The 23958-nt window shown below is 40.6% G+C and overlaps 1 protein-coding gene across 5 annotated transcripts in view; it reads left to right on the top strand.

Annotated features, from left to right (window-relative positions):
- RAP1A (RAP1A, member of RAS oncogene family) overlaps window positions 1-23958 on the top strand; it is a 142892-nt gene that overhangs the window by 90700 nt on the left and 28234 nt on the right. For 4 of the 5 annotated variants that reach the window (XM_020780628.3, XM_078393377.1, XM_072997196.2 and 1 more), the window contains exons 2-3: window positions 5641-5711; window positions 23627-23710. In XM_020780628.3, the coding sequence (XP_020636287.2) occupies window positions 23654-23710 (57 nt within the window). In that variant the 5' untranslated portion in view covers window positions 5641-5711; window positions 23627-23653. Of the gene's footprint in view, window positions 1-5640; window positions 5712-11645; window positions 11786-23626; window positions 23711-23958 lie in introns of those variants that run through there. The other variant, XM_078393378.1, reaches the window with a different exon arrangement.

Raw genomic sequence — 23958 nt, 5'->3', positions numbered from 1 at the left:
TACTGATCAATGCCAGAAATACTGTCTGTCTTGTTTTCTTAGTGGCATTGTTCCATAGTGCTCCTTGTCTGCAAGTGCTGCTGAAGTGTACATCTGCTTCCACAAATTGTTTGAAAGTATCAAATCAGCATTTCCTCCAAATATCCATAAGTATGGTTGCATCTGAACATATTGATATGCATATATCAAATAAAGTTGGGGAAAGCATTATTTATTTATTTATTTATTTATTTATTTATTTATTTATTTATTTATTTATTTATTTATTTATTTATTTATTTTATATGAAGGAACATACCTTTGTTTAGAAGAACAGTTCTTGGCATCCTTTTGTAATTATTTAACCATCAATTTCTTTCCCCCTGTTTCCTAATGTTAAAAAATGGACATTAGACAAAGTCCAAAATTGCACTCTTTGTCACATTTTAGTTTAGATCTAGTGTGGCTGCAGTGGTACATCTTGATCTGTAAAGAATGTGCACAACTCAGAGTGTTGCTTCTGCTTCCCAGCTGCTGTTTATTTCAGTGGGACTTGACCATAAGCCTAGTGCCATGGTCACTGGCTATGAGCCTGTGAAAAGTATGTAGATGGAATGATGCTTATGTGTAGCTCTTGGCCCATGGCTGTGTGTACATGAAAAAGGAATCCAGTTCTGTCTCAGCACAGGCACAGAAAACATACCCAAGAAGGATCTTCGCTGAGAGTGTGTGCTCTGCATACTAAATACTATTTCTCTTTTCTTTCCGTTACTATTTCTGTGGTCAAAATTCTGTTGCCAGCATAACATACATTACATAACATGTGGCACATCTTTCAGCAAGTTACAGAAATCAGTATAGGCATTGCCTGTTGTTTACTGAATCATATAGCTCAGGGTGCTACAAATAATATCTACACTGACTTCATCACTTTTAGCAATTTCCCACCAAAGGTTATGCCTGTTATGTTGCACTGCCAACAGGATGTAAGCCTTCTGGCCACAACACGGAATGAATGATTCATCTCTTAGGGTAGAAGCAGAGTTTGGACAAATGACTTTTTCAGACTACAGCTCCAGCATTACAGTTACTTACCATGCTGGCTGGAGTATTCTGGGTGCTGTATTTTTTTTACAAAAAATGTTTCTAAGCTATGGGCAGAGGATCAGCAATGTGTGACTTTTAGATTTTGTTTGACTCTAGGTGCTATAACTCTTCACCATTGACTGTGCTGCCTAAGGTGGCCAGGGACTGCAGTCTAATGACATCTGGAGAGCCAAATGCTACCCACCCTTTGGTTTAGGAGGCTGGGGCAAGAGCTGTTTTGCAAATAAACAGGGATTGAGTTTGCTTAGTCTTTTAAGCTGCGGTATACATTTTACTGTGGTGTAATGCAAAGCATAACAGATACTTCCCCTCTTAAAGATCTTTTATGCTCATGGTGAAATGCATTTCTTCTGTGTTCTCTTGGTACAAACATTGACTGCCTATTAAATACTTCAGCAGGCTGGTCGGTCTTCTGGACTAAGCTGGCACGCACAGCTAGAAGTACCAGGAAGGTGATATTGCTAGACTGTCAAATTGAGATTGTCTCTCTTTTTTTCTAAAAGATGCAACTTTCCTTCTTCTCACAAGAAAGGCAACAAGGAAACTGGAGCCTTTGTGCTCTTCCCTCTGTTTGGTGGTTAAACGGATGCAGTCACTTTTACCCCCCCTTCTTTACTGCTCTTCTCTGATTTCTTTTGCCAAGTTCTTCTAGATCTCAAACCTGCTGAGAGGGGACTCTTATAATATCTGTATAGCAATGCATGAGCTGTCACCACTGCATTAATGGTTAATGAATGCGAATTCTGGATACTAGTAGAAGTTGGGCATAGTCTTTGCACCTATATAGTTGGGTGACCTGGGGGAGGGCAAGTTGGTAACTCATCGAAGTGGCGTCCTTAATCTAGAAACAGCTCGAGAAAAAGAATGGTCACTGGAGTGTGCTATGAGGGAGTGATCTCTAGCTCCTGTGGGTTTTTTCCCCCAGTCTGAAGCCAGCTTGCCCATGGCAGTTTGGGACAAGGCCTTCTCAGGATGAATTCTCTCCTCACTGCCCTTGTCCCCAAAAGACTCTCTTGGGCTTGCAGCCAGGCCCTTCACAGTCCCTCTCATGGGCTGACACTTCTCAATAGCAGCATTCTGTGCTGGGTTTTCAGACTCTGAGTAAAAGCTACTAATTTTAGCTCCTAAGGGCTTCGATGATCTTGCGGACTAAGAATGCTGGAACATGAGTGGTCTCTTGTGCTTCTTCACAGCAGAATAAAATGTATTGCCTTTAAAAATAGGGAGACAGCTTCAGAATTAAGCAAAGAAGTAGCCAATTGTTTCTGTAGAAATTCCTTGTGCAGGACTTCCCATTTGATATACGTATATGGGCAGAATTTGCAAACAGGTCAGGCAGCTAGAGCTTTCAAGGCAGCCTTTCTCCGTCATCTAAAACTCAAGGTCTCCTTTTGGCAACTTAAAAGTCTCATGTCCCTTCAAATCTTCTTCTTCTTCCATTTTATTTGACATTTGAAATACTCTCTCTGTGTGTGTTTGGGTGTGTGTGTGTTATTTTGAGATTAGCAAGTAGAAAAGCGGATGGCCATTGTCCTTTCTCCATTTTTCTATAGCACTGTCACTGAGAACAAAAGTTTTAAGTTTTAGCCCCACGTCAGTAATAGAACTGTAAGTGTGGAAAGAGAGGGAAGGGAGATACATAAAGTCTACACTGCAACATCACTTAAACATAAAGAAAATATAACAGATGCATCCGGGAGTGGTGCAACAGGCTAAATCAGGCTGCATACCAGGAAATAATAGGTTTAAGTGTTTCCCCCCCCCAAAATTTCTTTTTTCAAAATTTCCAAATAAAATAATTAGATTTTCCAAATGGCTTACACCTTTCTGTGAACTTGTGAAATCTCACCTTAAAACACTGCTTCAGTGATAGGCAAGAAGTTGTGTACGTGTAAGCGAGCCAAGAGAAGGGTTGAAGAAAGTACAGGATGGAAGCAAAACAAATAACAAGTCAGTGAAATTGTGGTTTGGGAATAAGTTGGTCTGCAGTGTTGCTTCTTGCCCTAAAAAGACTTGGAAGTTTTATCATGTGGAGTTCTTCACATGTGGGAAGCTGTGAGTGTTTGTTCATGTGGTGCTACCACTCCCTTAAACAGCTCATATAACCACGTATCAAGGAATCCAGACTTCGGATTCAGAGTTGTGAGCTTTTGTTTTGTTTGTTTTTGTGCTAGAAAGAAGTGCCAGTTTCCTAGATTAACATTTTGAGCACCATAACCATGATGTGACTGCAAAGTGACATGTATGCATGCTAATTAATGAGTTTCAATAGAGAAGAAGATTCATACTAGCTGGGTCTGGAAAGAAGGGGTGATGGGCCTTTATAAAGGTGGATTCAAATCAGCTGCTTCCACTGGTTACTCTAATAAGTTCACACCCATACCATCCATGATAACTTTATCGCTAAGCTCTAGTTTCTTCTTGGTTAACCTCTCATACATCTTTAGGGGAAATGGCTTAAAACTGTGAGACAGTACTGCATGAACAACACTTCTATACTTCCATGGGTCACTCACAGGGAAATTTGGATAATTCTGTCTCCCAGAGCCAGAAATAACTGAGTAATTGTAAGACACCCCCCCCCTAGTCAGAGCCAGGAAGCTTACGTGGGAGTGCCATCGCTCCCATCTCGGGCTCAGGTGACTCACACCTCCCCTCCACCTTCTCCACCTAGGAAAGAGAGCAAGTAGGTGGATACCAAAGAACTGGAGGAGATAACAGGAGAAGAGGGGCGGAAACACAAAGGGGTGGATACCAGTGACCTGGTGCAGGGGCTGAAAGAGTTAAAAGTGACAGAGGAGACCGGGAGAAATTTGGTGGGAAAGGGGGGAGGGGAAATAGAGGCTGGAGCGGGGGATATAAAGGAGATGCGGGACGAGATCTCGGGGGGGATGGGAAATGGTATGGGTCCAAGACCTGTGGACAGGGAAGTGGGAACAAGTTAAGGTTCCCCATGAGGAGGCAGAGAGAAGAAGGCCTCAAGGACAACAGCCCCTCCCATCTTACTAGGGAGAGACCGAAGCCAAGGAGTGGCGGCGTCGCCTGAGAGAGGAGAGGGAAGCTGTGGCAAGAGAGCTGGAGGCGAAAAGGGCATGGCATCTCGCAGAGCTGCAGAAGATGGGGGTCTACCCGGACCGTGGTTGGCCAGTCCGGGAGAGGGCTCCCCACTCTGGGGTTGGAGTGGGGATGAGGAGACCCTCCCACTACTAGAGTTGGAGAGGGAAGATGACGAAGAACCGGTACCAGAGAAGGTGTTATCTGGGCCGTGGGCGATGGACGAAACCAACCCATTTGTAAGCAACGTTTGGACTCCTTTACGGTCGAAGTTTAGACCACAAGAGTATTTAGAGACTGTTCCGGTGGAGGTTCCTGTCAATGTTGATTTGTTAATAAATAAAGACAAAGTTGAAACGTTGAACAAATCTCGTGCTTTATTAACTGTGACTGCCCCCCCAACACCGAACCCTCACAGTAATATTTAATTTCTGTAAGCATCATGCTGCATGTAAATGCCATCAAGTTCATATTTAATGAGAAATTGCATTGAGGTGTTGCAGACCCAAGACCAATATTTCTCAGCTTTGGGTCCCCACATGTTCTTGGACTAAAACTCCCAGAGGTCTTCACCGGTAGCTGTGCTGGCCAGGACTTCTGGGAATCATAGTCCATGAGCATCTGGGGACCCAAGGTTGGGAAGCACTGCTCTAGACACATTACATTCTCCATCCCCATGCACTATTGGCTTCTTAAAGCTTGTCTGTTTTGTTGTGGCTTTTTTCCTGGCTAGAATGTAATGGAATACCATTTCTCTAGACCTTTTGTGTCCACCTGAAGCAGCCCTGAATAAGTGAAAAATAAAAATACTCAGATTCTTAGAAAATTGTTGTAAAACTCATCAAGGAGCTCGTGCAAATATTCTGTTGTTTTCTAGTATTAATCATTCAGTACAGTATGCTGTTTTTTAAACAGTGTTGGTTTGTTCAGCAGTTAGCATAATATAATGTAAGAATGTGCAGTGGGAGGAGGTAGGTTTTTGTGGATAGGATCAAATTGTTGAAACTGGTCATGCCAGTTTTTATTATGTTTCATGATCTAGGGAAGGATAGTGTCTTTTCAGAAAATGAAATGAAAGTTTTATGACTGGGAAATGTTAAGTGTGCAAATATTTCTGATGACAGTAATTCATATTCACAGGCCTAAGTCATTTTCTGTCGAATTATATAATAGTATTATTCATTTCAGTGCTATCAAAGCAATAAATATCATTTCCATTTTCCAAATACTTCCACTTGCTAAGTTTAATAAGGTCACATAAATACCAGGATGTGAAATTTACATTCACATTCGAGTTCCAAATAACCTGATTTTGTGGGGGTCAGATTTCAGTATTCAGTTCAGCTCAAAATAAATTGTTCACTAGGGAGTGAAGTTGTGTTCAGGGAGGCTCAGAGTGGGTGGGGTGGAAAATGTAGCTTTATTTGCTTATTATCTTAAGTAACACTTAAAAGATACTTCTGAAATATTAATTTAATTGTAATTTCTTTTATTTTCCAGTCCTATAGAGGGAGTTCAGGAAGACGTCTAGTAGGTGCTGCCAACACTGATGAGAGATCTTATATGCAAAGGTATGTTGTATTTTCTGTTTTATTTACATTTGTAATTGCTTTATACTGAGCCAGATTATTGATTTGACTAATTCAGTACAAAGATAAAGTTATGAGACCATAATAATAATAACAGCCTTTAGAATAATCCCACCAACATAGCCCCTGGCTGTGTGCTCTGCAAATGACTCTCAAAGCTTTTAGAAAGAGGATTTGGGCTTTTTCCCCTTACCTCTGAAACTAGGGCCTTCTAAGTAGAAATATTTTGGACCCTTGCATAAAAGATAGTTGCTCAATCCTTCAGAATCTTTCAAATTATGAAAGATTTTGTTGAGAAAACAAGAGGCTTAAAATGAATTAGTATCTTAAAACAAATTAAAACTTTCTATTTCCCTGCACTTCTGAGTTGTTTTTTTAATGGATCCATTTTAAAGCAGTATAACAGGATTTGATAATAACCAGGTCTTTTGGAAAATGAATTACTACATCATTACCTCTCCTTAAATAGTTGACAGCAAAATCTCAGAGGTTGCTGTGCCTCAGGGGTTTTCAGCCTCTTTCTCTTGTCTTGTTTAAATATGCACAGGTAGAGTGGATATTTCATAACCATAAACTATAGCTTTTGCCTACCTTATCTGTATATTTACATGAAATATAAATTATTGTTGACTTAAGGTAAATGAAATGTGAGGAAGATAAGCATACCTCAGTTGTTTTTCCAGAGGTGGCCATATGGTACTCACATAGAAAGCTACCAGGGATGGCAGAGCTTAGAAGGATGGTGAATATTGTCTTATTATATCATATTTTTGTGGATTATGGGCCTTGAGTATTAAAGGAATGCATTTGCGCAGTAAGCCAGACAGCCTTTATATATATTCTTGCATGGTAATCAGAGAGGCTTGCAGAGAAGATTGTTAGTGAGTGCTCCAACACCGGAGGCATTCAAGAAAAACTTAGATAATCACCAGGCAGATATGCTTTGGTTGTATTCCTGCATTGAGCAGGAGGTTGGACTTAATTGCCTTGTAGGCCCCTTGCAACTTCACTTTTCTGTTATTCTAGGATTGTGCTAGCTGCTTGCAGATTATTTCCATTGGCATTGTTTAGCAGTTTGGTTCTCTGCTACATGGCTATTAATAAAACCACGACTACATGGATGGTTTTTGGAAGAACCAGAAGAACATCCAGTAAAGGTGCTGGCACTCACCTCTGAATCCTTATATGACTTAGAGCCAGGATATTTGTAGGCCTACTTCCTCCCATATCAACTTAACCATGGATTGCCATTAACCGTTGAAGCTCTGTGTCACACCACCACCAAAATTTTGCATAGCGGTGCTTTTTCCTTGATAATAACTCCACTTGCGGAATTGCTTCCTGAGAGAGATGAGATTGGCCACACTGTTCATATGGTCACATACTTTACCTTAGATGCACACATCTTGTCTGATTTTCAGAGCTAAGCAGGATCAAACCTGATTTGTTCCTGAATTGGAGACCACCAGGGAATACTTGGGATCTTCTAGTAGAACTAGGAAAGATCTGTGTGAAAATCTAGTAAGCCACTGCCAGTTAAGAGTAAACATTCCTGAGCCAAAATGATCAATGAGTTGACTTGGTACAAAGTAGCTTCCTGTGTTCGCTAGGAACCAACCCTTGCAGCTGTTGTGTTCCACAAATGAAGTACTGATATATGACGGGAAAGGTGCTGAGAGGGTAGATCATTTGAGATGGCCCTCTCAGGTAATGAGAGAAGGCTATATTACAGGGAAAGCAAAAGCAAAAACCCAGAACTCCACTATCTGTGAAGAAATTTCTTTGCAACCTAAAGATCACGGGGCTTTTTCAGTGGGGACATTTGGATACCACTCAGCATCTTGTGCCAGGATAGAATAGTTTGTGATGCTCAAGAAAGAAGCAGATACCAAAAATGCCCTGCCAAGCCTGGGTGATTCACATGAATTAAGAAAGAAAGCCTTTAGTATCATTACATAAACGAATCCAGGTTTTGTCCTGATTTCACTGATGTGCTGCTGTTGTTTATTGCTTGCTGATCTGATCTGGTGAAACAGTTGTAAAATGACGCATATCCAGTACCTTTCTCACACATAATTTACATTTTCTCTAAATATACAGGTACCTCACACCTTTTTTTTGTCCTAGTGTGTTTCCCCTAAAATAAGACAGGGTCTTATATTAATTTTTGCTCCAAAAATGCAGTAGGGCTTATTTTCAGGGGTGTGTTTTTTCATGTACCACAATCTACATTTATTCATATACAGTCATGTCATCTTCTTCTAGTTGCTGCACAGTGGTGGAGGGCGGGGTTTCACTTAACTAGGGCTTATTTTTGGGGGGTAGGGCTTATATTATGAGCATCCTTAAAAATCATACTAGGCTTATTTTCAGGTCAGGTCTTATTTTCAGGGAAACAGAATTATCTCAGCAACTCTCAACTATATTATTTAACATTGCCCTGAAAGATTGCAAGATACTTTACAAACATGTATAGATAGATGCTTATCTCATGCTCAGCAGAAATGTGATCTGAATTGTGCAAAACCATCCAGAATTTGGTTGTTCTGAACCTAGATCTTATATATCATTGAGATATGTTGTGTGACTACTGAATAGGGGCCCTTTCAGTGGCCAGGTAATAGAATGCTTTCTTAGAAGCACTTGGCTGGCACTTGCATTGCAGTTTTTTCAGTGATGTGGCACAGTGGTTAAACTGCTATACTGCAGCCAAAACTGTGCTTACGACCCGGGGTTCAATCCCAGGTAGCCGATTCAAGGTTGACTCAGCCTTCTATCTTCTGAGGTTGGTAAAATGAGTACGCAGCTTGCTGGGGGGGGGGAGTATCACCTGTATAATTAACTTGTAAACCACCCAGAGAGTGTTTTAAGTGCTATGGGGTGGTATATAAGCAACACACTTTGCTTTGCTTTTTATGCATTGAAGTCTTCAGATATTTGAAATTTTGACAATGATTTAAATTTTCTATGTTGCTTTTATTCTCTCTTGCTGGGTTTATGCTAGACCTTTATGACATTGTACATAAAATTCAAATAATATCTCTTTGACATGGTTTTAACTGATTTATTTGTTTATTGTAAATGTTGTGATTTAATTGATTGTTTCTATGTCTTGTAAACTGCTTCAGGGACATTGCCAATTGGCTGTACATAAATATTTAAGAGAGTGGGCTTACCAGAGACTATTGTTGCTGTAGAAAGTGTAGTGAATTTTAAAATAAAGTTCTGGACATACTAGCTGTTGCTGACTTGGTCTACTCTTGAAGTTTCAGTGCAAGCTTTGCCAGCGCAGCCTTGGGCAAACCACTTAAATGTTGAACATTTATTTGTTCACTATAAAATGAGTATCACTGACCTATATCCCAAGGCTGATAGTTGACTGAGTGCTCTAAAGATGCTTGAAGTTACCTAGCTCCTACATAGTTATAATGCATAGGGTATAGTGTATTTATATGATAGAGCTTTTAATATAGAATTCATTACACTTTGGTCAGTCTTACCAGCTCAAACATTCATGGTGGATTTTCACATTTACAAAATTATATTAAATTTATCTGTCAGTAAACAGCATGCTCTTCCGTGTTATGTCATTTAACCTAAATAAACTTGTATTCTTGCTTCTACTGGAATCCTGGAGCTCTGAATGATAATTGTTTTATGGATTTAAAATGTGTATTCAGAATCAGCACAAGGTCTGGTCCAGCCATGGGCTAAAAAGGGAACAAAGGATTGGAGAGACATGATTCTTACTTGTTTTAATTTGAATGGCTGAAGACTTCCAGGCTAAGCTGTGCCTATTCCAGCATTACTGTACATATTCCTGGTCACTTTTGACAGACATTTCATAATTCAAGTGATGAAGTATTTCAAAGGATGGGCTTCCATGGGCACTGCAGGTGAAATGTGATTGCCGATACCGTTGAGTAGACCCGTAGAATAACTGGGACTTTGTAAATTAACACTAATGTAAACCCCATTGATTGGCACTCTGCCCTAGTTGAGACTATCAGCTGGGCTTTGTTAATTGCCTGCATTCTTACAATCATACATTGAATTAATAAACGGAGATATTGAGAGAGTCTTGTTCCTGTGTGTGCTAACACGTCCCTCCTGCCTACTAATTCCTTTCAACTACAGTACAATGATCTGGAATCCTGTCACATCTGAATGAGGAAACTAGAGCTGTAATGTTTAGAATACATAATAATCTTAAAAAAAATTTAACATGTAGTTAATCTACCTTGCGCTGTCTAGGGGGGCGGGGTATAAATAGAATTAATGAATAAATAAATAAATATAATTCTCATGTTCTGTTGTAAGAAGAGCAATGGCTAGTTGAAGACTTCCTAGCTTATTGTGGTACACTGAGAAAGAAGGATGACACATGTGATGTGTGGTCATTCACATGTAATGTATGTTGCTTAATAATTATGATGGGCTATCAAGTTAGAACCAACTTATAGTGATAAGTGAGATATTTAAAGAGTGATTTTACCAGTGTACCCCACCTTAGTGAGTTTCTGTGGCAAAAAGTGGGGATTTGAACCCAGGTCTCCTGAGTCCTAGTCAGTCTCTCAGTCCCCTATACCACACTATATATCCTTTTTTTAAAAAACCTTTAGCTCCTCTTAGTTTGTGCACTGTCAGTGTTACTGCTTTTGATGTTGCAAATAATGCTTTGTTTTTGTTTTGGGGTAGCTTCTGGGGCATTTGTGCACAAAAATACAGTATATTGAGTAATAAGTGTGAATATTTTCACAGTAATGATGTTAGCAGTAACTTGAAGATGTAGGTATTCAGAGCTTGGAAAAGTGGATTTTGTTTTTGTTTAGTTTAGCTTCACCTCTCAGAATGCTATAGCCTGCATTTGCCATACAACCTGAGGAGATCTGGGAGTCCCAAAATGTAATTCTTCTCTAAATACAGTCAGTGGTTGCTCCGAGTTCTCTCTCAGGCTACCTAGGGCCTAACATCCTGCCCTTTGAGATAGGTCTTGAGGAATATTAGCAAGGAAAGAAAACGAGTTGGAACTAGAATGGCAGAAGAGGATAACAAGTGATGTTTATTGTTTTGAACTGTGAAATGAGGGCCTCCTTTCAAGCTCATGATGCTGTGATGGTCTGAAAGGGCCCTACATGTTTACTGTATGTGTGCTGAGGCTGCAGATATCTTGGACTCTTGATCCTCCTCCTCCAACCTAGCTGTGCTGGGAAGGGGTGGGTGAGAATTGTAATCCAGCACATTCAAGAGTATCAGGTTGTTTGGGATGGGCCTGATTTACAATCTTACCTTAGTGATATGTAGTAAAGCTTCTCTGGTACATCTAAAACAAGATCATCTTGGTCATCCCACTCTGTGTGCTATGCTCCCATTAAAACTTGTACCCTATATATTTGTAGGTTTTTAACATGCTTGAAGACTTCTCCCTATGAAGTTTTTAATGCCATACGTATCCATTGTGCTTCTTTTTAAAAATGCTTTTAGCATATGAGTGAATTTTACCCAGGACTGTTTAACTGTAAAGATTGTTTGGTCTCACTGCTTAGCTAGTTTTTCCCTCTCCCTTTGAATTTTGAGCCCTTTGACCTTTTGTCCAGACAGCTTTAGTATTTCCTGTTTAGATTGCTTTCTACAATTATATATGGGAACTAGTGCAAGATCTCTGAGGTATAATGAGGTGCACATTCTGCATTAATGGATTTTCTCAAATATGCAGTGTCAAAGTACTCTGCTGCAATTTGGAAAATGAAAGGCTTTGGACAGAGAGCAAAATATGCTTGCCTGCTTACTCTGAAAATTCTTGGTAATCCCCTCTGAGTGAAGGACTTCAAAGTTTTTCTGTCAGACTAGATGGGGTTTTGTTTTGTTTTTTTGGCACTGGCAGACACTGAATAATGAACTTTGATCCATACATAGTTCCATGCCAAGGTGGCCTGGCTAGACTTGGGGAAGATTTTGCAGTTTGACGGCCAAAGGATCCTCTTCAATCCCTCTGAAGTAAAAAGAAAAAAGAGGATGAATAGACTTGCAAGATACGGGACGACCTTTTGAACTAAGTAAGTCAGTGTTATGAAGTGACTCTGCCAAGCCTTTGGCCATTCTGCCTGAATATGGCCAATATGCTTGGGATTTTAGATCTGCTCTTGTACTGAAGTTTGCCTTTTCTGCCAGTAATGTTGGCATAAACCAAACAATGCTTTGCAGCAACCTTGGGAGGAAATGAGGCCAGGTAGTAGCGTTGTGTGTGCAGATAACAGAAGCTGAGGCAAAAAGGTACAAGTGCACAAGTCAAGTCAAATATTAGCAGACTGACGTTTAGTTTAGTACTATATGCTATATACAAACTTCACTGGGGAGTGCTTGGGCAGTAGCACTTAAAGGACATGCTTTATAGCCTGTTTCTTTCGTTTTTTCTTAAATGAAAGAGGAAGTATGCAGAAATGAGTGTTATAAACTGAGTTACAAAAGCCCCTAAAACTGCCTTTGTTTGTGTGTGTGTGTGTGTGTGTGTGTGTGTGTGTGTGTGTGTGTATTTTCTGCCATTGTGGAGAAACCATGTGAGTATGCCCCTCTTTAACGCACAGGAGAAAGAGGCATGAAATGAACTTAAGAGAGAGGAAGAGGAAGGAAAGCTTCCAATACAATTAGAGAAGACAAAAGGGGAAACACCCAGATGCTTGATTTCCATATTGCCTCCCTGGCTGACATCACTTACTACATGCATTTGTGCTCCAGTGAGTGCCATGGTACATTGCTTTCTGTACTCCCAGAACAGCAACACGGAAGGGGCTGCTGATCTGGAGATGTGCAAGTCCATAGCTGCCCTAAGAGCACAGCACTAGATCCAGACCCGGTCAATATCTCTGTCCTTAAGTTAACTTTTTGCAGTCCAACATTTTGAAAAATCGCTTGTCAAAATTGTCTTTTAAAGTCGCTTGTTGGTGGTGCTTTTGAATTCTGCAGCTGTGTTTTATTTCATGGATTTGCATAATGAGACTTAGATAGGAAGCCTTTATCAGTGAGTAAATCTGGCAGTTGGTGGTGGGGAGGGGGAAGTAAAAAGATATTGTCAGAGAAGTATAGCATAAATATAATTTCAGAATGCTATCACTACTTGTTGAGTGTATTTGTCTTTCTCACCTCCCCCACTCCTTCTGAGGATCAGATTGGAATAGAGGAGGAGGATGCCTCTCTAGCCAGGAGTACGACTCCTAACTTCCTGGTCTCAGTCCTATGCCCTGTACACTGCAATGTCTCACAATATAGATGGCTATTCAGAAGATTCTTTTCCAGGCTATTCTTTCATGAAGAACCAATGTGGTCATTGTTCAGAATGTCCACACTCTTTCCATAGCTGCCAGCCAGCAGAGTAATTGGCAGAACAGTTGACTCAAATGCCTGCACAAGTAGAGAATTGTTATAGTCCTCATGACCTACTAACTAAATGACACACATACTGGAACATTGGTGAAGCACTTCAGCAATTGCATTTGTGCCCATTATCAGTCTGCACACATTTGTGCATTTGAAAAAGGACTGCAGCGGCAAACAGATTAGATTTGACCCACTAGATTTTGGTATCTGTGGTGTCTAGTCAGGCATGAAGCTTTTTTTTTTTAATTTTTATTTTTAAAAACTTGGTTCTAGAATTAAAGACAGCAGGGAAGAAGAATGTCAATACCATTTTTAATTTATTCTTCTCAATTTGTAAGAACATGAGGACCAGTTATCAAGACTTTCTGTGAGATGATATAGCTGCTGCTCTCATTTGAGATAAAATTCACAGCACGACGGTTTATTGCTCCCTTCTGTGGATTGTTTTGAATATCAGCCTATGAATACTAAATCGTGCTCATTTAGTATCTGGTTCCATATTTGTTTGACTTTCTGTATAAAGCTGGGAATTTTCTGGCACATGGTAGTGAAAATTACTTTGAAAGGTCACATATTCTTAATAGAAATTATCTGTATCTGATGTCATATAGAATGTATACATCTGCATTTGGCATGTGTAATCCAGTGGTGTCATTAAAGATGGCCATCACTGCTGATGAGAGATGGGCAGACACCGCTGGTTCGGTAGTTCATGCTGATTTGCTTAGCAGCCAAACAGGTGTTCAACATTTCCCAGCACTTCCTCCTCTGGTGGGTGCCCACTTGTAGGAAGTTCCCAGAGGAGGCAGGGGAAGGAATTCAGGGCACTGCCTCTGAGTGGGTGCCTGCTGGAGGAGGCGGGGCTGGGAATTGCCAAGCACCTGTTCTGTCACTAAACAGACTTGCATAAACTGCTGATATGGCAGTTTGTGCCCATCTCTACTGCTGATACAGGGTGTTTATGTGGTAGAGGTCAAGCTTTTTAAGTAGTTAACAGAAAGTGTCATGGTTATTATCAGAAAATGGCTGCCACAGTGCCCACCTTCAAAATAGCAACTACTCCCATCAGCCTCTTTCATAGAAAGACAAAGTGATGAAGATCAAAGACTAGTAACATGCCCATGAAGACAGTTGTGCAGTTGTGCCCCGAAACACTTTTCTTTAACCTACATTTCTCATTTGTTCACACCCCAACCTCATTATCTAGGATCTGCTTGCCTTAGTTGCTCATTTCTCTCCCCCCCCCCGTTCTCTTTTCAGGATCACTTTCCTCAACACATTTGCTCAGTCAGTCACACACTCCTTGCACCCCCTCACCCATCCCTCAGCTATTTTGTAGACCCACAGCTCTTCCCATTGGCTTCTACAGGTCTCTCCACTTGAATCTTGGTTTTCATACTTCTTTATCAGGTGACACACTAGCTCTCTTCATGCAGTTCTGTTTACACACACACACACACACACACACACACACACACACACACACACACACACACACACACACACACACACACACACACACACACACACACACACACACACACACACACACACACACACACACCCCTCTGCCTGTTTGTTTGCCCAAAACCCCAGACTACCTCCACCCATCCTGAAAAGCCATTTTTAGACTTCCCCGTTTACTTGGTAGCATCAGTGGCAGCATAATTTCTTTGCGGGAGGAGTTAGTCTGAAATACTTCAAGGCAAAACAGATTAACTACAGCTATCTGCATTAAGATTGTCTCATGTTTCATCAGAGGGCCCAGAGGCATTCAGAGAGGTGAGAGTAGAAGGCATCTGGCCCTGTATGTTTCATTTTGAATGTGATCAATAAGATGAAGAAACCAGTCTTCACCTTTTGCAGATCCTTGTTGTGTCATTGTGCAAACCAACAATTGTACTTTAAAATAAAATGCAGACAGTTGCTACATAAACCAGAAAGATAACCCATGGTTTCAAAGCAAAGCTAACTTTGAAGTTGGCTTAACTAAAAAAGGTTTCTCCCAAATCAAAGTCCCTGGTTTATAAACTGATTACAAATCAGTATTAGGAAAAAGTAGAATTGAAGTTTTTCTGGTTATGCAGGAAATCCAGAGGGATGTATGAGTCCAGATTTTTAATAGATTATTTTCTGCTTTGTGCATGTGCAGTATATTACAGAAGTGAGTACACCCCCTCACATTTCATAAATATTTTCGTATATCTTTCATGTGAAAACAATGAAGAAATCACACTTGGCTGCAATGTAAAGCAGTGAGTATACAGTGTAAATGTGCTGTCCCCTCAAAATAATGCAACACACAGCCATTAATTTCTAAACCGCTGACAACAAAAGTGAGTACACCCCTAAGTGACAATGTCCAAATTGGACACAAAGTGTCAATATTTTGTTTGGCCACCATTATTTTCCAATACTTAATCTTAACCCTCTTGTGCATAGAGTTCACCAGAGCTTCACAGGTTGCTATTGGAGTCCTCTTCCACTCCTCCATGATGACATCACAGAAATGGTGAATGTTAGAGAAATTACGCACCTCCACCTTCCATTTCAGGATGCCTCATAGATGCTCAATAGGGTTTAGATCTGGAGACATCCTTGGCCAGTTTGTCACCTTTACCCTCAGCTTCTTTAGCATGGCAGTGGTTGTTTTGGAAGTGTGTTTGGGGTTGTTATCATGTTGGAATACTGCGCTGCAGCCCAGTCTCTGAAGGGAAGGGATCATGCTCTGCTTCAGTATGTCACAGTACATGTTGGCATTCATGTTTCCCTCACTGAACTGTAGCTCCCCAGTGCCAGTGGCGTTTATGCAGCCCCAGACCATGACACCCTCTCCACCATGCTTGACTGTAGGCACGACACACTTGTCTTTGTACTCCTCACCTGGTTGCTGACACACACACTTGACAGCATCTGAACCAAATAAGTTTATCTTGGTCTCATCAGACCACATGAAATGGTTGCAGAAATCCATGTCCTTAGTCTGCTTATCTGCAACAAACCATATGTGGGCTTTCTTGTGCATCATCTTTAGAAGAGGCTTCCTTCTGGGACAACAGCCCTGAAGACCCATTTGATCCAGTGTGCGGTGTATGGTTTGAGCACTGACAGACTGGCCCACCCCACCCCTTCAACCTCTGCAGCAATGCTTGCAATACTCATACATCTTATTTCCCAAAGCCAACCTCTGGATATGATGCTGAACACGGTCACTCAACTTCTTTGTTCAACCATGGCAAGGCCTGTTTTGAATGGAACCTGTCCTGTATGGTCTGTATGGTCTTTGCCATTGCGCTGCAGCTCAGTTTCAGGGTTTTGGCAATCTTCTTATAGCCTAGAGACCATCTTTATGTAGAGCAGCAATTCATTTTTCCAGATCCTCAAATAGTTCATTACCACGAGGTGCCATGTGAAACTTCCAGTGACCAGTCTGAGACAGTGAGAGCGATAACACCTGCTCGCTCCCCTTTCACACCTGAGACTTGTGACACTAATGGGTCTCATGATACCAGGGAGGGAAAATGGCTACTTGGGCCCAACTTGGATGTTGTCACTTAGGGGTGTACTCACTTTTGTTGCCAGCAGGTTAGACATTAATGGCTGTATGTTGCGCTATTTTGAGGGGACCGCATATTTACACTGTTATATAAGCTGTATATTCACTGCTTTACATTGTAGCCAAGTGTTATTTCTTCAGTGTTGTCACATGGATAGATATACTAAAATATTTATGAAATGTCAGGGGGTGTACTCACTTCTGTGATATACTGTAGCTTCAAGTTATGATAAATGTGTGACTGCAGCATTCTTGTCAATAGTGCAGATGCTTTTTTAGTTACATAAATATCCCAGCTACTAGAATAAAAGCCTGGCAAAATTCATTTTGCCAGGGACTTTACAGTGGACCCTCGACTTACAGACGACTCGACTTACAGACTTTTCGAGTTACAGACTTCTCTGGCTGCAAAATTTAGATTCAACTTGCAGCCAGAGAATCGACTTACAGACCAAAAAAAACCAAAATGGAATAAAAATAGAATAAAAACCACTGGTTATGGGATTAATCGGTTTTCAGTGCATTGTAGGTCAATGGAGATTCGACTTACAGACTTTTCGACTTGCAGCCACCATTCCAATACGTATTAATTCCTTAAGTAGAGGGTCCACTGTATATCTAAGAGTAACCTCCTGGCAAATCCCATCTTAATGCAAATGTTTGGACTTTTGGTACTTGCTTTAAAGAAGTGGGATTTACCCAAGAAAGGTCATGTAGCTTCTGATGTTTTAATGTTTTTTATTAGTGGCCTATAAAGTTAGTGGCTATTCTTGCATTTGTATTTTGGAATGGTCACACAGCTCCCCCCTTTTATTTCAATAGGATGAAAGCTGATGTAGATTCAGCTTTATACTGGATAGTTCCAATTCCAGTGGTAATCCTTTTGTTCCTAGCTTTAGAAACAGATTGGATTAGTCGTTTGGCCTCTCCTAAAATAAGGCAGCCTGCTGGAATATCATGAGTACTATTTTCCTTTCAGTGTTAGGACTTGTTACTCTTACAGAAAGCTTCAACACTATACCCTTTGCTCGATGGAAGGACACACGCTTCACGTGCAGGAGGTCCCAGGTTCAGTCACTGGAATCTTCAGAGAGAGTTTAGAAGGACATGTATGATTTTTAAAGGATGCTCGTAATATAAGCCGTACCCCAAAAATAAGCCCCAGTTAAGTGAAACATTGCTACCACCATTGTGCAGCAACCAGAAGAAAATGACATGACTGTACAGTATTTGAATACATGTAGATAGTTGTACATGAAAAAAAAATCCCCGAAAATAAGCCCTAATGTGTTTTTTGGAGCAAAAATTCATATAAGACCCTGTCTTATTTTCGTTGAAACACAGTAGATGTGCCAGTATTGGCAGCTTCCTGTTATCTATATACTGTGGTTCAATCTAAAACAAATGTCAATAGTCACTGTTCACTTGAGCACATGTCTGTTTCTGGTTGAAGTTGCCAGAAAAGAATAGTAGTCAAAATATGATAATTTTCCTTTTTTTCTCTTATACAGGCAACAGGGTTGTCTTTTTCTAGAGTTCTGGGGACAACTCATAAATCTTGTGGCAAATTTGGAACTATGCTCTCCAAAAGAACTAGAGTGTTCTAACCCTTTTGCCTTTTGAATCCTTACTTGGGAGTAAGGCTATCTTGGAGAAAGCTGAAAAGATAATTTGCAAATGATGTCATGACTTGGCTGGGCCCAGTTGCTGGGGCAGTGAAGGCTGGTTTATAATGTAAACACTGCTAAAATGTTTATCATTGCTTTTGTCATTTTCCTTATTTGCCGAGTAATCTTGAAGAGAATGAAAGGTTTTTCTGCTGCAGCTTAGTGACTAGAGAGAGATTTCCATAAAAAGGCACAGCCGCTGCTTTGAGGAGCAGAAAGGTTTCAGAGCTGGCAATGGCAAGTGGGGCCTGACCTTTTTCACAGAGAAAATATTGACCTAAATCATTCCCTATTGGGTATGGGAAAGTAATCTTGGTCTCCTCAGCACTATAATTTTCTTGCTTAATTGCACATACTTCTGTGCAATTGAGTGTGAAAAAATAAATTGCATAAGCCAGTATTAATGGGTTTGAGGATAGAATTTTTAAGGAGGACCTCCTCAGCCAGCATTCGCATCTATCCTCTGTGTTACCGCAACATGTTTAAACAAATAGAACTGTGTTTGAAACCATTTAAGATCAAACAATAAGAGTGTTGTTTTTTTCATTATCCTTGGTGTGTCTAAACAATTTTCAGAAATCTCTGAGGGCTGAATTGGTCTCTCACTTACTTGAAGTTTTATTTCCAGTCACAACTCCTCTTTTGTTAACTCTTTGTACTGTCTGCTCTCCCCAGCAGAAAATACACCTTAGGAAAGTCTAGTAACGTTACTGCAGGTTAGCAGTCTCTCTTCTTGTAACACAGATACAAGCTGTAGCAGTTCTCTATGTTTAATCTGATGAAGACATACAGAGTGTGAATGTTCATAGGTGCTTGGCACCTTCCCTTTCACCACTGCAGCCACTTTGGAGCACCATCAGGTGGCCTTGGCCTGCTTTTGTGGTGGTGCTAGGGCTTTGAGCGAATGGCCACTGGGCATCAGGGGTAGAGAGGGGGAAGAGAAGAAAAGCTGCCTCCTGTGGAGGAGTAGATTGTGTGACTGCAGTGGGTTGAAGAAGAGGGAGGGAAGAAGAGGAAATGGAACAGATGGCTCTGGTTAGCTGAGAGAAGAGAAAAGGAGGAGAAGAGGTGGCCACCACTTGCTCCAGATTGATGAGCAAGGAACATGGGTTGCTTGCCGCTTGAGGAAAAAATGGTGAGGGAACAGAATGAGATATATCAGGAGGTGGGAAACGCAGGGAGAATGGGTTGCAAAGGATAAAGCCACAGGGAGCTGTGGAGTGGGACCCTGCCAGAGGACAGAGAAAAGGGAATCCTGTACCACCTGAAACTGCAACGTGTATAAATAAACCAGAGCAGAAAAGTTCCATTGTAGGACTTGGCATCTTGTGTTACAAGTGGAGTTGCTGCAGATTTGATCTGGGTTTTCTAGGTGATATATTTTCAACCCCATCCCTTTTTTCAAGCCATGTAATCCCATCTTTATCTCTCCCATTCCCCAGTATTTTGGAAATTAGACTCTTGGAAGCAAAGATTGCTGTGCATTGTGCTTGGTTTGAAACTTCATGCCTATGGCGGCCTGGGTCAGATATTATAGCCCTCCATATGTCGGTAGAGTAAAACTCCCTTCAGCTCTAGCCTATATAGCCAATGTTGAGGAAATTTGAGAGCCACATTCGATTGAAGGACATAATTTGCTGATTCCTGAATTAAACTGTGAGATTAATATATTGGGACTTAATTATGTGCCCTTCTTTTCCTCTTGCCTGTATGCTTCCACTTTAACAAAGTTGTCGTTGCATTTTTAAAGCATATGGTTTCTTGTTACTGTGCATCTAAGCTGATAAAGTAGCATTTAAATGCTCCTTGAAAAGCAGAATCTAGTCCAGGATTGCATGATCTCCATTTGGGCTTCTTTGAAATAATGAGAAAATGATTTTAAAAGCACACTAAAAACTCCCTAAGTTTTTTTCTCCTGGTTGGAGATGTTTATGCTGAGATTGCTCATGTGCGTTAGATGATAATGGTGCATCAGGGCAGAAACAGATGAAACTGCAGCTAAGTTCCCTTAAGAGTGAAAGGATATTCCTCTCCCCCCCAACACACACACACAAAGAGGTTTTGTAGCTTTGCAAGTAGCACTTTAGTTTGTTTTTGCTTGTTGATTGGGAGTTAAACACAGTTCATTTACAAATACAAGTATGGAAGCTCTGAAAAAATAGACTTTTGAAGGAATAATGTTTTATCATCTTGTAAGTGCAAAGCATCTGTTTGCTTCTTCTATCAGTCACTGTGAGATATGTAGTTGCACAACTATCTGCCTGATCCATTAACTATGCAATACTGAACATGTTTACATAGAAGTAAGCGTTTTTGAAATCATGTGGGTTTACTTATAACTCATATTTTATTCAGCCTAGGGGCAACCCCACTGCTACATATTCAATCAGTAGCATTGAGACATTGGGTTAATTGGCAAAATATGTTTTCATGTTTGCAGTTTGCTCAAAAAATCTGTTTAAGCCAGAGTACCAGTGCCACCAGTACATGCATCAACGTGTACCTGTCACAGGCTTTTCATACTTGTTGAAAAACATCCCCGATGGTTGTTAACTATGCAATACTGAACATGTTTACATAGAAGTAAGCATTTTTGAAATCATGTGGGTTTACTTATAACTCATATTTTATTCAGCCTAGGGGCAACCCCGCTGCTACATATTCAATCCGTAGCATTGAGACATTGGGTTAATTGGCAAAATATATGTTTTCATGTTTGCAGTTTGCTTAAAAAAAATTGTTTAAGCCAGAGTACCAGTGCCACCAATACATGCATCAATGTGTACCTGCCACAAGTTTTTCATACTTGTTGAAAAACATCCCCGATGGTTGCTTTGTGATTGTATGGGAAGTGGTCAAGGGCCTCCTGGAAGTTCTTAAAAAGCAGATGGAGTTGGGTGTCATCAGCACACTGGTGGTTCCAGACCATAAAATTCTGGACAGCCTCTTTCTGGTTTTTCGTGTATATGTAAAATAGTACATGGAATCATGAAACCCTGAGACACTCCACAGCTGATGGTCAAGATGTTGAACAGAAGTCCCCCAGCACCAACCACTACCATTCACAAAGTGAAACATGCAAGGGAAAATCCCAGAAGATGACTCCTTTTTACATTAGTTAACCACTTTTCACACAAAAACAAAGCAATTGTCAGGTCTGTTTTCAACAAGCGTGAATGGTAATGAGCAGAAGAGGATATCCTAGACCATCTTGACTGCTGCCATTGGTGCTGTCAGCATTCAGGCTGCCCTTTGCTATGTAAAGGTTGGCATCCTTTTTCCTGATGGCATCGTGGGTATGATATTTTGCAGCAATATTGGGCCACCTCATGGCTTTTTGAATCATGGGTACAGAAGTGCAATATCCCACATCCCACACTCATAAACTGGAGGTTTTTGAACAATTGAATTTGTATTATGGGTGGTTGCATATCAGATACTCAGCTGTTGGAGTTTTGTATGAGTTTCCATTTTGGTTCTTTTTTCCATTTCTAATATTGCTTTCAAAGAGAATACAGTATACCAGTTAAAGTAATATGTAAAGAGGATTTTGTGTGTTGTCTGTACATTATTTACCAAAAGCTGAAATTAACACATTCTTCCTCTTCTCTAAGGTTACTTGATTTTTAATGGGTTTCACATAGCTAATACTTCCTTCTGTTCTGGATAGGCAAGATAAATAAGTAAAATAATACTTTTTTATAGATCCAAAGTATGATTTATTTGATTTTCAACACAAATAGCTGTGAATTCAAAGTTTGTGAATCAGGGTAGATCAGATTTACATTTTTAAAAATCCAATTTTTTGACAGTTTAAACTAAAAACTCGCTTTTTTGATTGATTGTTCCACCCAACTTGTAGGTTTTGCACACTGTCAGGCTTCTGTGCATCTATGATTTCACAGTTATGGTCAGCAGGTTGCAACTGGTGTCCCACAAAGTGCTTCTGTTCATGGGATACCTCTCCCACAATTTTTTTATCCATCACAAAGATCTGAGAAAGAGGGAAATGGTATCTCACTAATTGAGCATACAGGTGGAGGGAAAGGCTCAGCCAGGGCCTATTCAAGGCTCTAGTGAGCCCTGGGCAAAAATATATATAGTAGTGCCCCCCTTCCTCCTCATTTCCTCTCCCTTACCTCCCACCTAAATAGGTCACACAACATGAACAATGTAAGTTCCAAGAATTAATCAATACTAACAGATAAGATATTCTCCCAATAGAAGGAGAATTTTGCAAACACACAATTTTAATGCATAGACTTGATATATCATGCCAATGAGCAATAAATACATAGACTTGGTGTATCATCATGCCAGTGAAAGTAAATACGTAAATTTTGTGTATCATGGAAATAAGCAGTAAATGCATAAATCTTGTACATCATGCCCTCTGTGCCTCCAAACAGCATCTCTATACTATTTTAGCCTCCTAATAGCCTCTTTCTGCCACCTTAGCCCCTAAAACAGCCTCTCAATGCTGTCTGTGCCTGCCACCAGCTGGGGTCCTTGATGATGCGGGTGGCGGGAGAAAAGGCTGTGGGTGCTGCCAGTGCTCAAACGGTGCAAGCACACATAAAACTTCAAAGGCCCTGTGAGCAGCAGGCTGCGCAGCACTACCAGGGAGGGCAAAAAAACAAACCAAAAAAAACACCTCTTCATGTGGGCCCCTACAGACAATGATGGGAAAATGCCCACTTTGCCCTTTGAACAAACTAGCACTGGTCCCAATCACTTATTAAAAATTATACGTTTGTATGAAACCTTGTAAAAAGTTCACCCATCCCATCCTTATGTCTTTAGTACCTGTTTGAAAACTGAAAAGTAAAACTTTGTGGAGTTAGCCACAAATAATCATTAGCAATCAGGGCAGGTCTGTATATTTAGCAGCTGCCAGCTTGCTAAGCATCAAGCCATGGTGGTTTGCAACGTAGCTGTTAAAATGCTGGACCAAAACCTGGGAGACCCATGTTTGTGCTGCCACTGAACCATGGAACTTACCGGGTGGTCCTTATTGACCCAGTCATTCTGTCTTTAGTCTGACTTACCTCATAGGATTGTTGAGAGAATACTGTGATGAGGGAGAAAGCCATGTACTGGAAGAAACACGAGTATAATTTTAATAACAAGAATTAATGGCACGTGATACTACTGTCTGTCATTGGCCAAACTGATCAGCCTTCAGAAGAAAATGTAGAGGCTTACCAGTGGTGTGGAGAAACCCACTGCATGGCGAGCCACTATATCCCCTGTGTGTTATTTCACTAAAGAGCTTAACTTTCATTATTTCTCTTTTCTAGATTGTGAGTGTTTGAATAGACCACATCATGCGTGAGTACAAGCTAGTGGTCCTTGGCTCAGGTGGCGTGGGGAAGTCTGCATTGGTGAGTTAATTCTTCAATTAAAAAACAACAACAACAAATTGTAAAAGTCCTGTCAAGAAAGCAGTCTTAACAGACCTCAGACCCTGCCAGTTAGTGCCATAATTTGTTGCCAATATGTTTCTGTTCCAGTTAGTCAGCAAAGTTTGGCCTAGAGTCAGTCTAAGAACAAAGAGCTAATTAAGGAGTTGAAAACAAGGAATTCTGGAGGTAACTGGTTAACTGGTTAACCAGTTAACTGGTTAACCAGT

Source organism: Pogona vitticeps, chromosome 4, assembly GCF_051106095.1.
Source record: "Pogona vitticeps strain Pit_001003342236 chromosome 4, PviZW2.1, whole genome shotgun sequence".
Taxonomy (NCBI): domain Eukaryota; kingdom Metazoa; phylum Chordata; class Lepidosauria; order Squamata; family Agamidae; genus Pogona; species Pogona vitticeps.
This window is presented reverse-complemented; position numbering and strand designations above follow the sequence as displayed.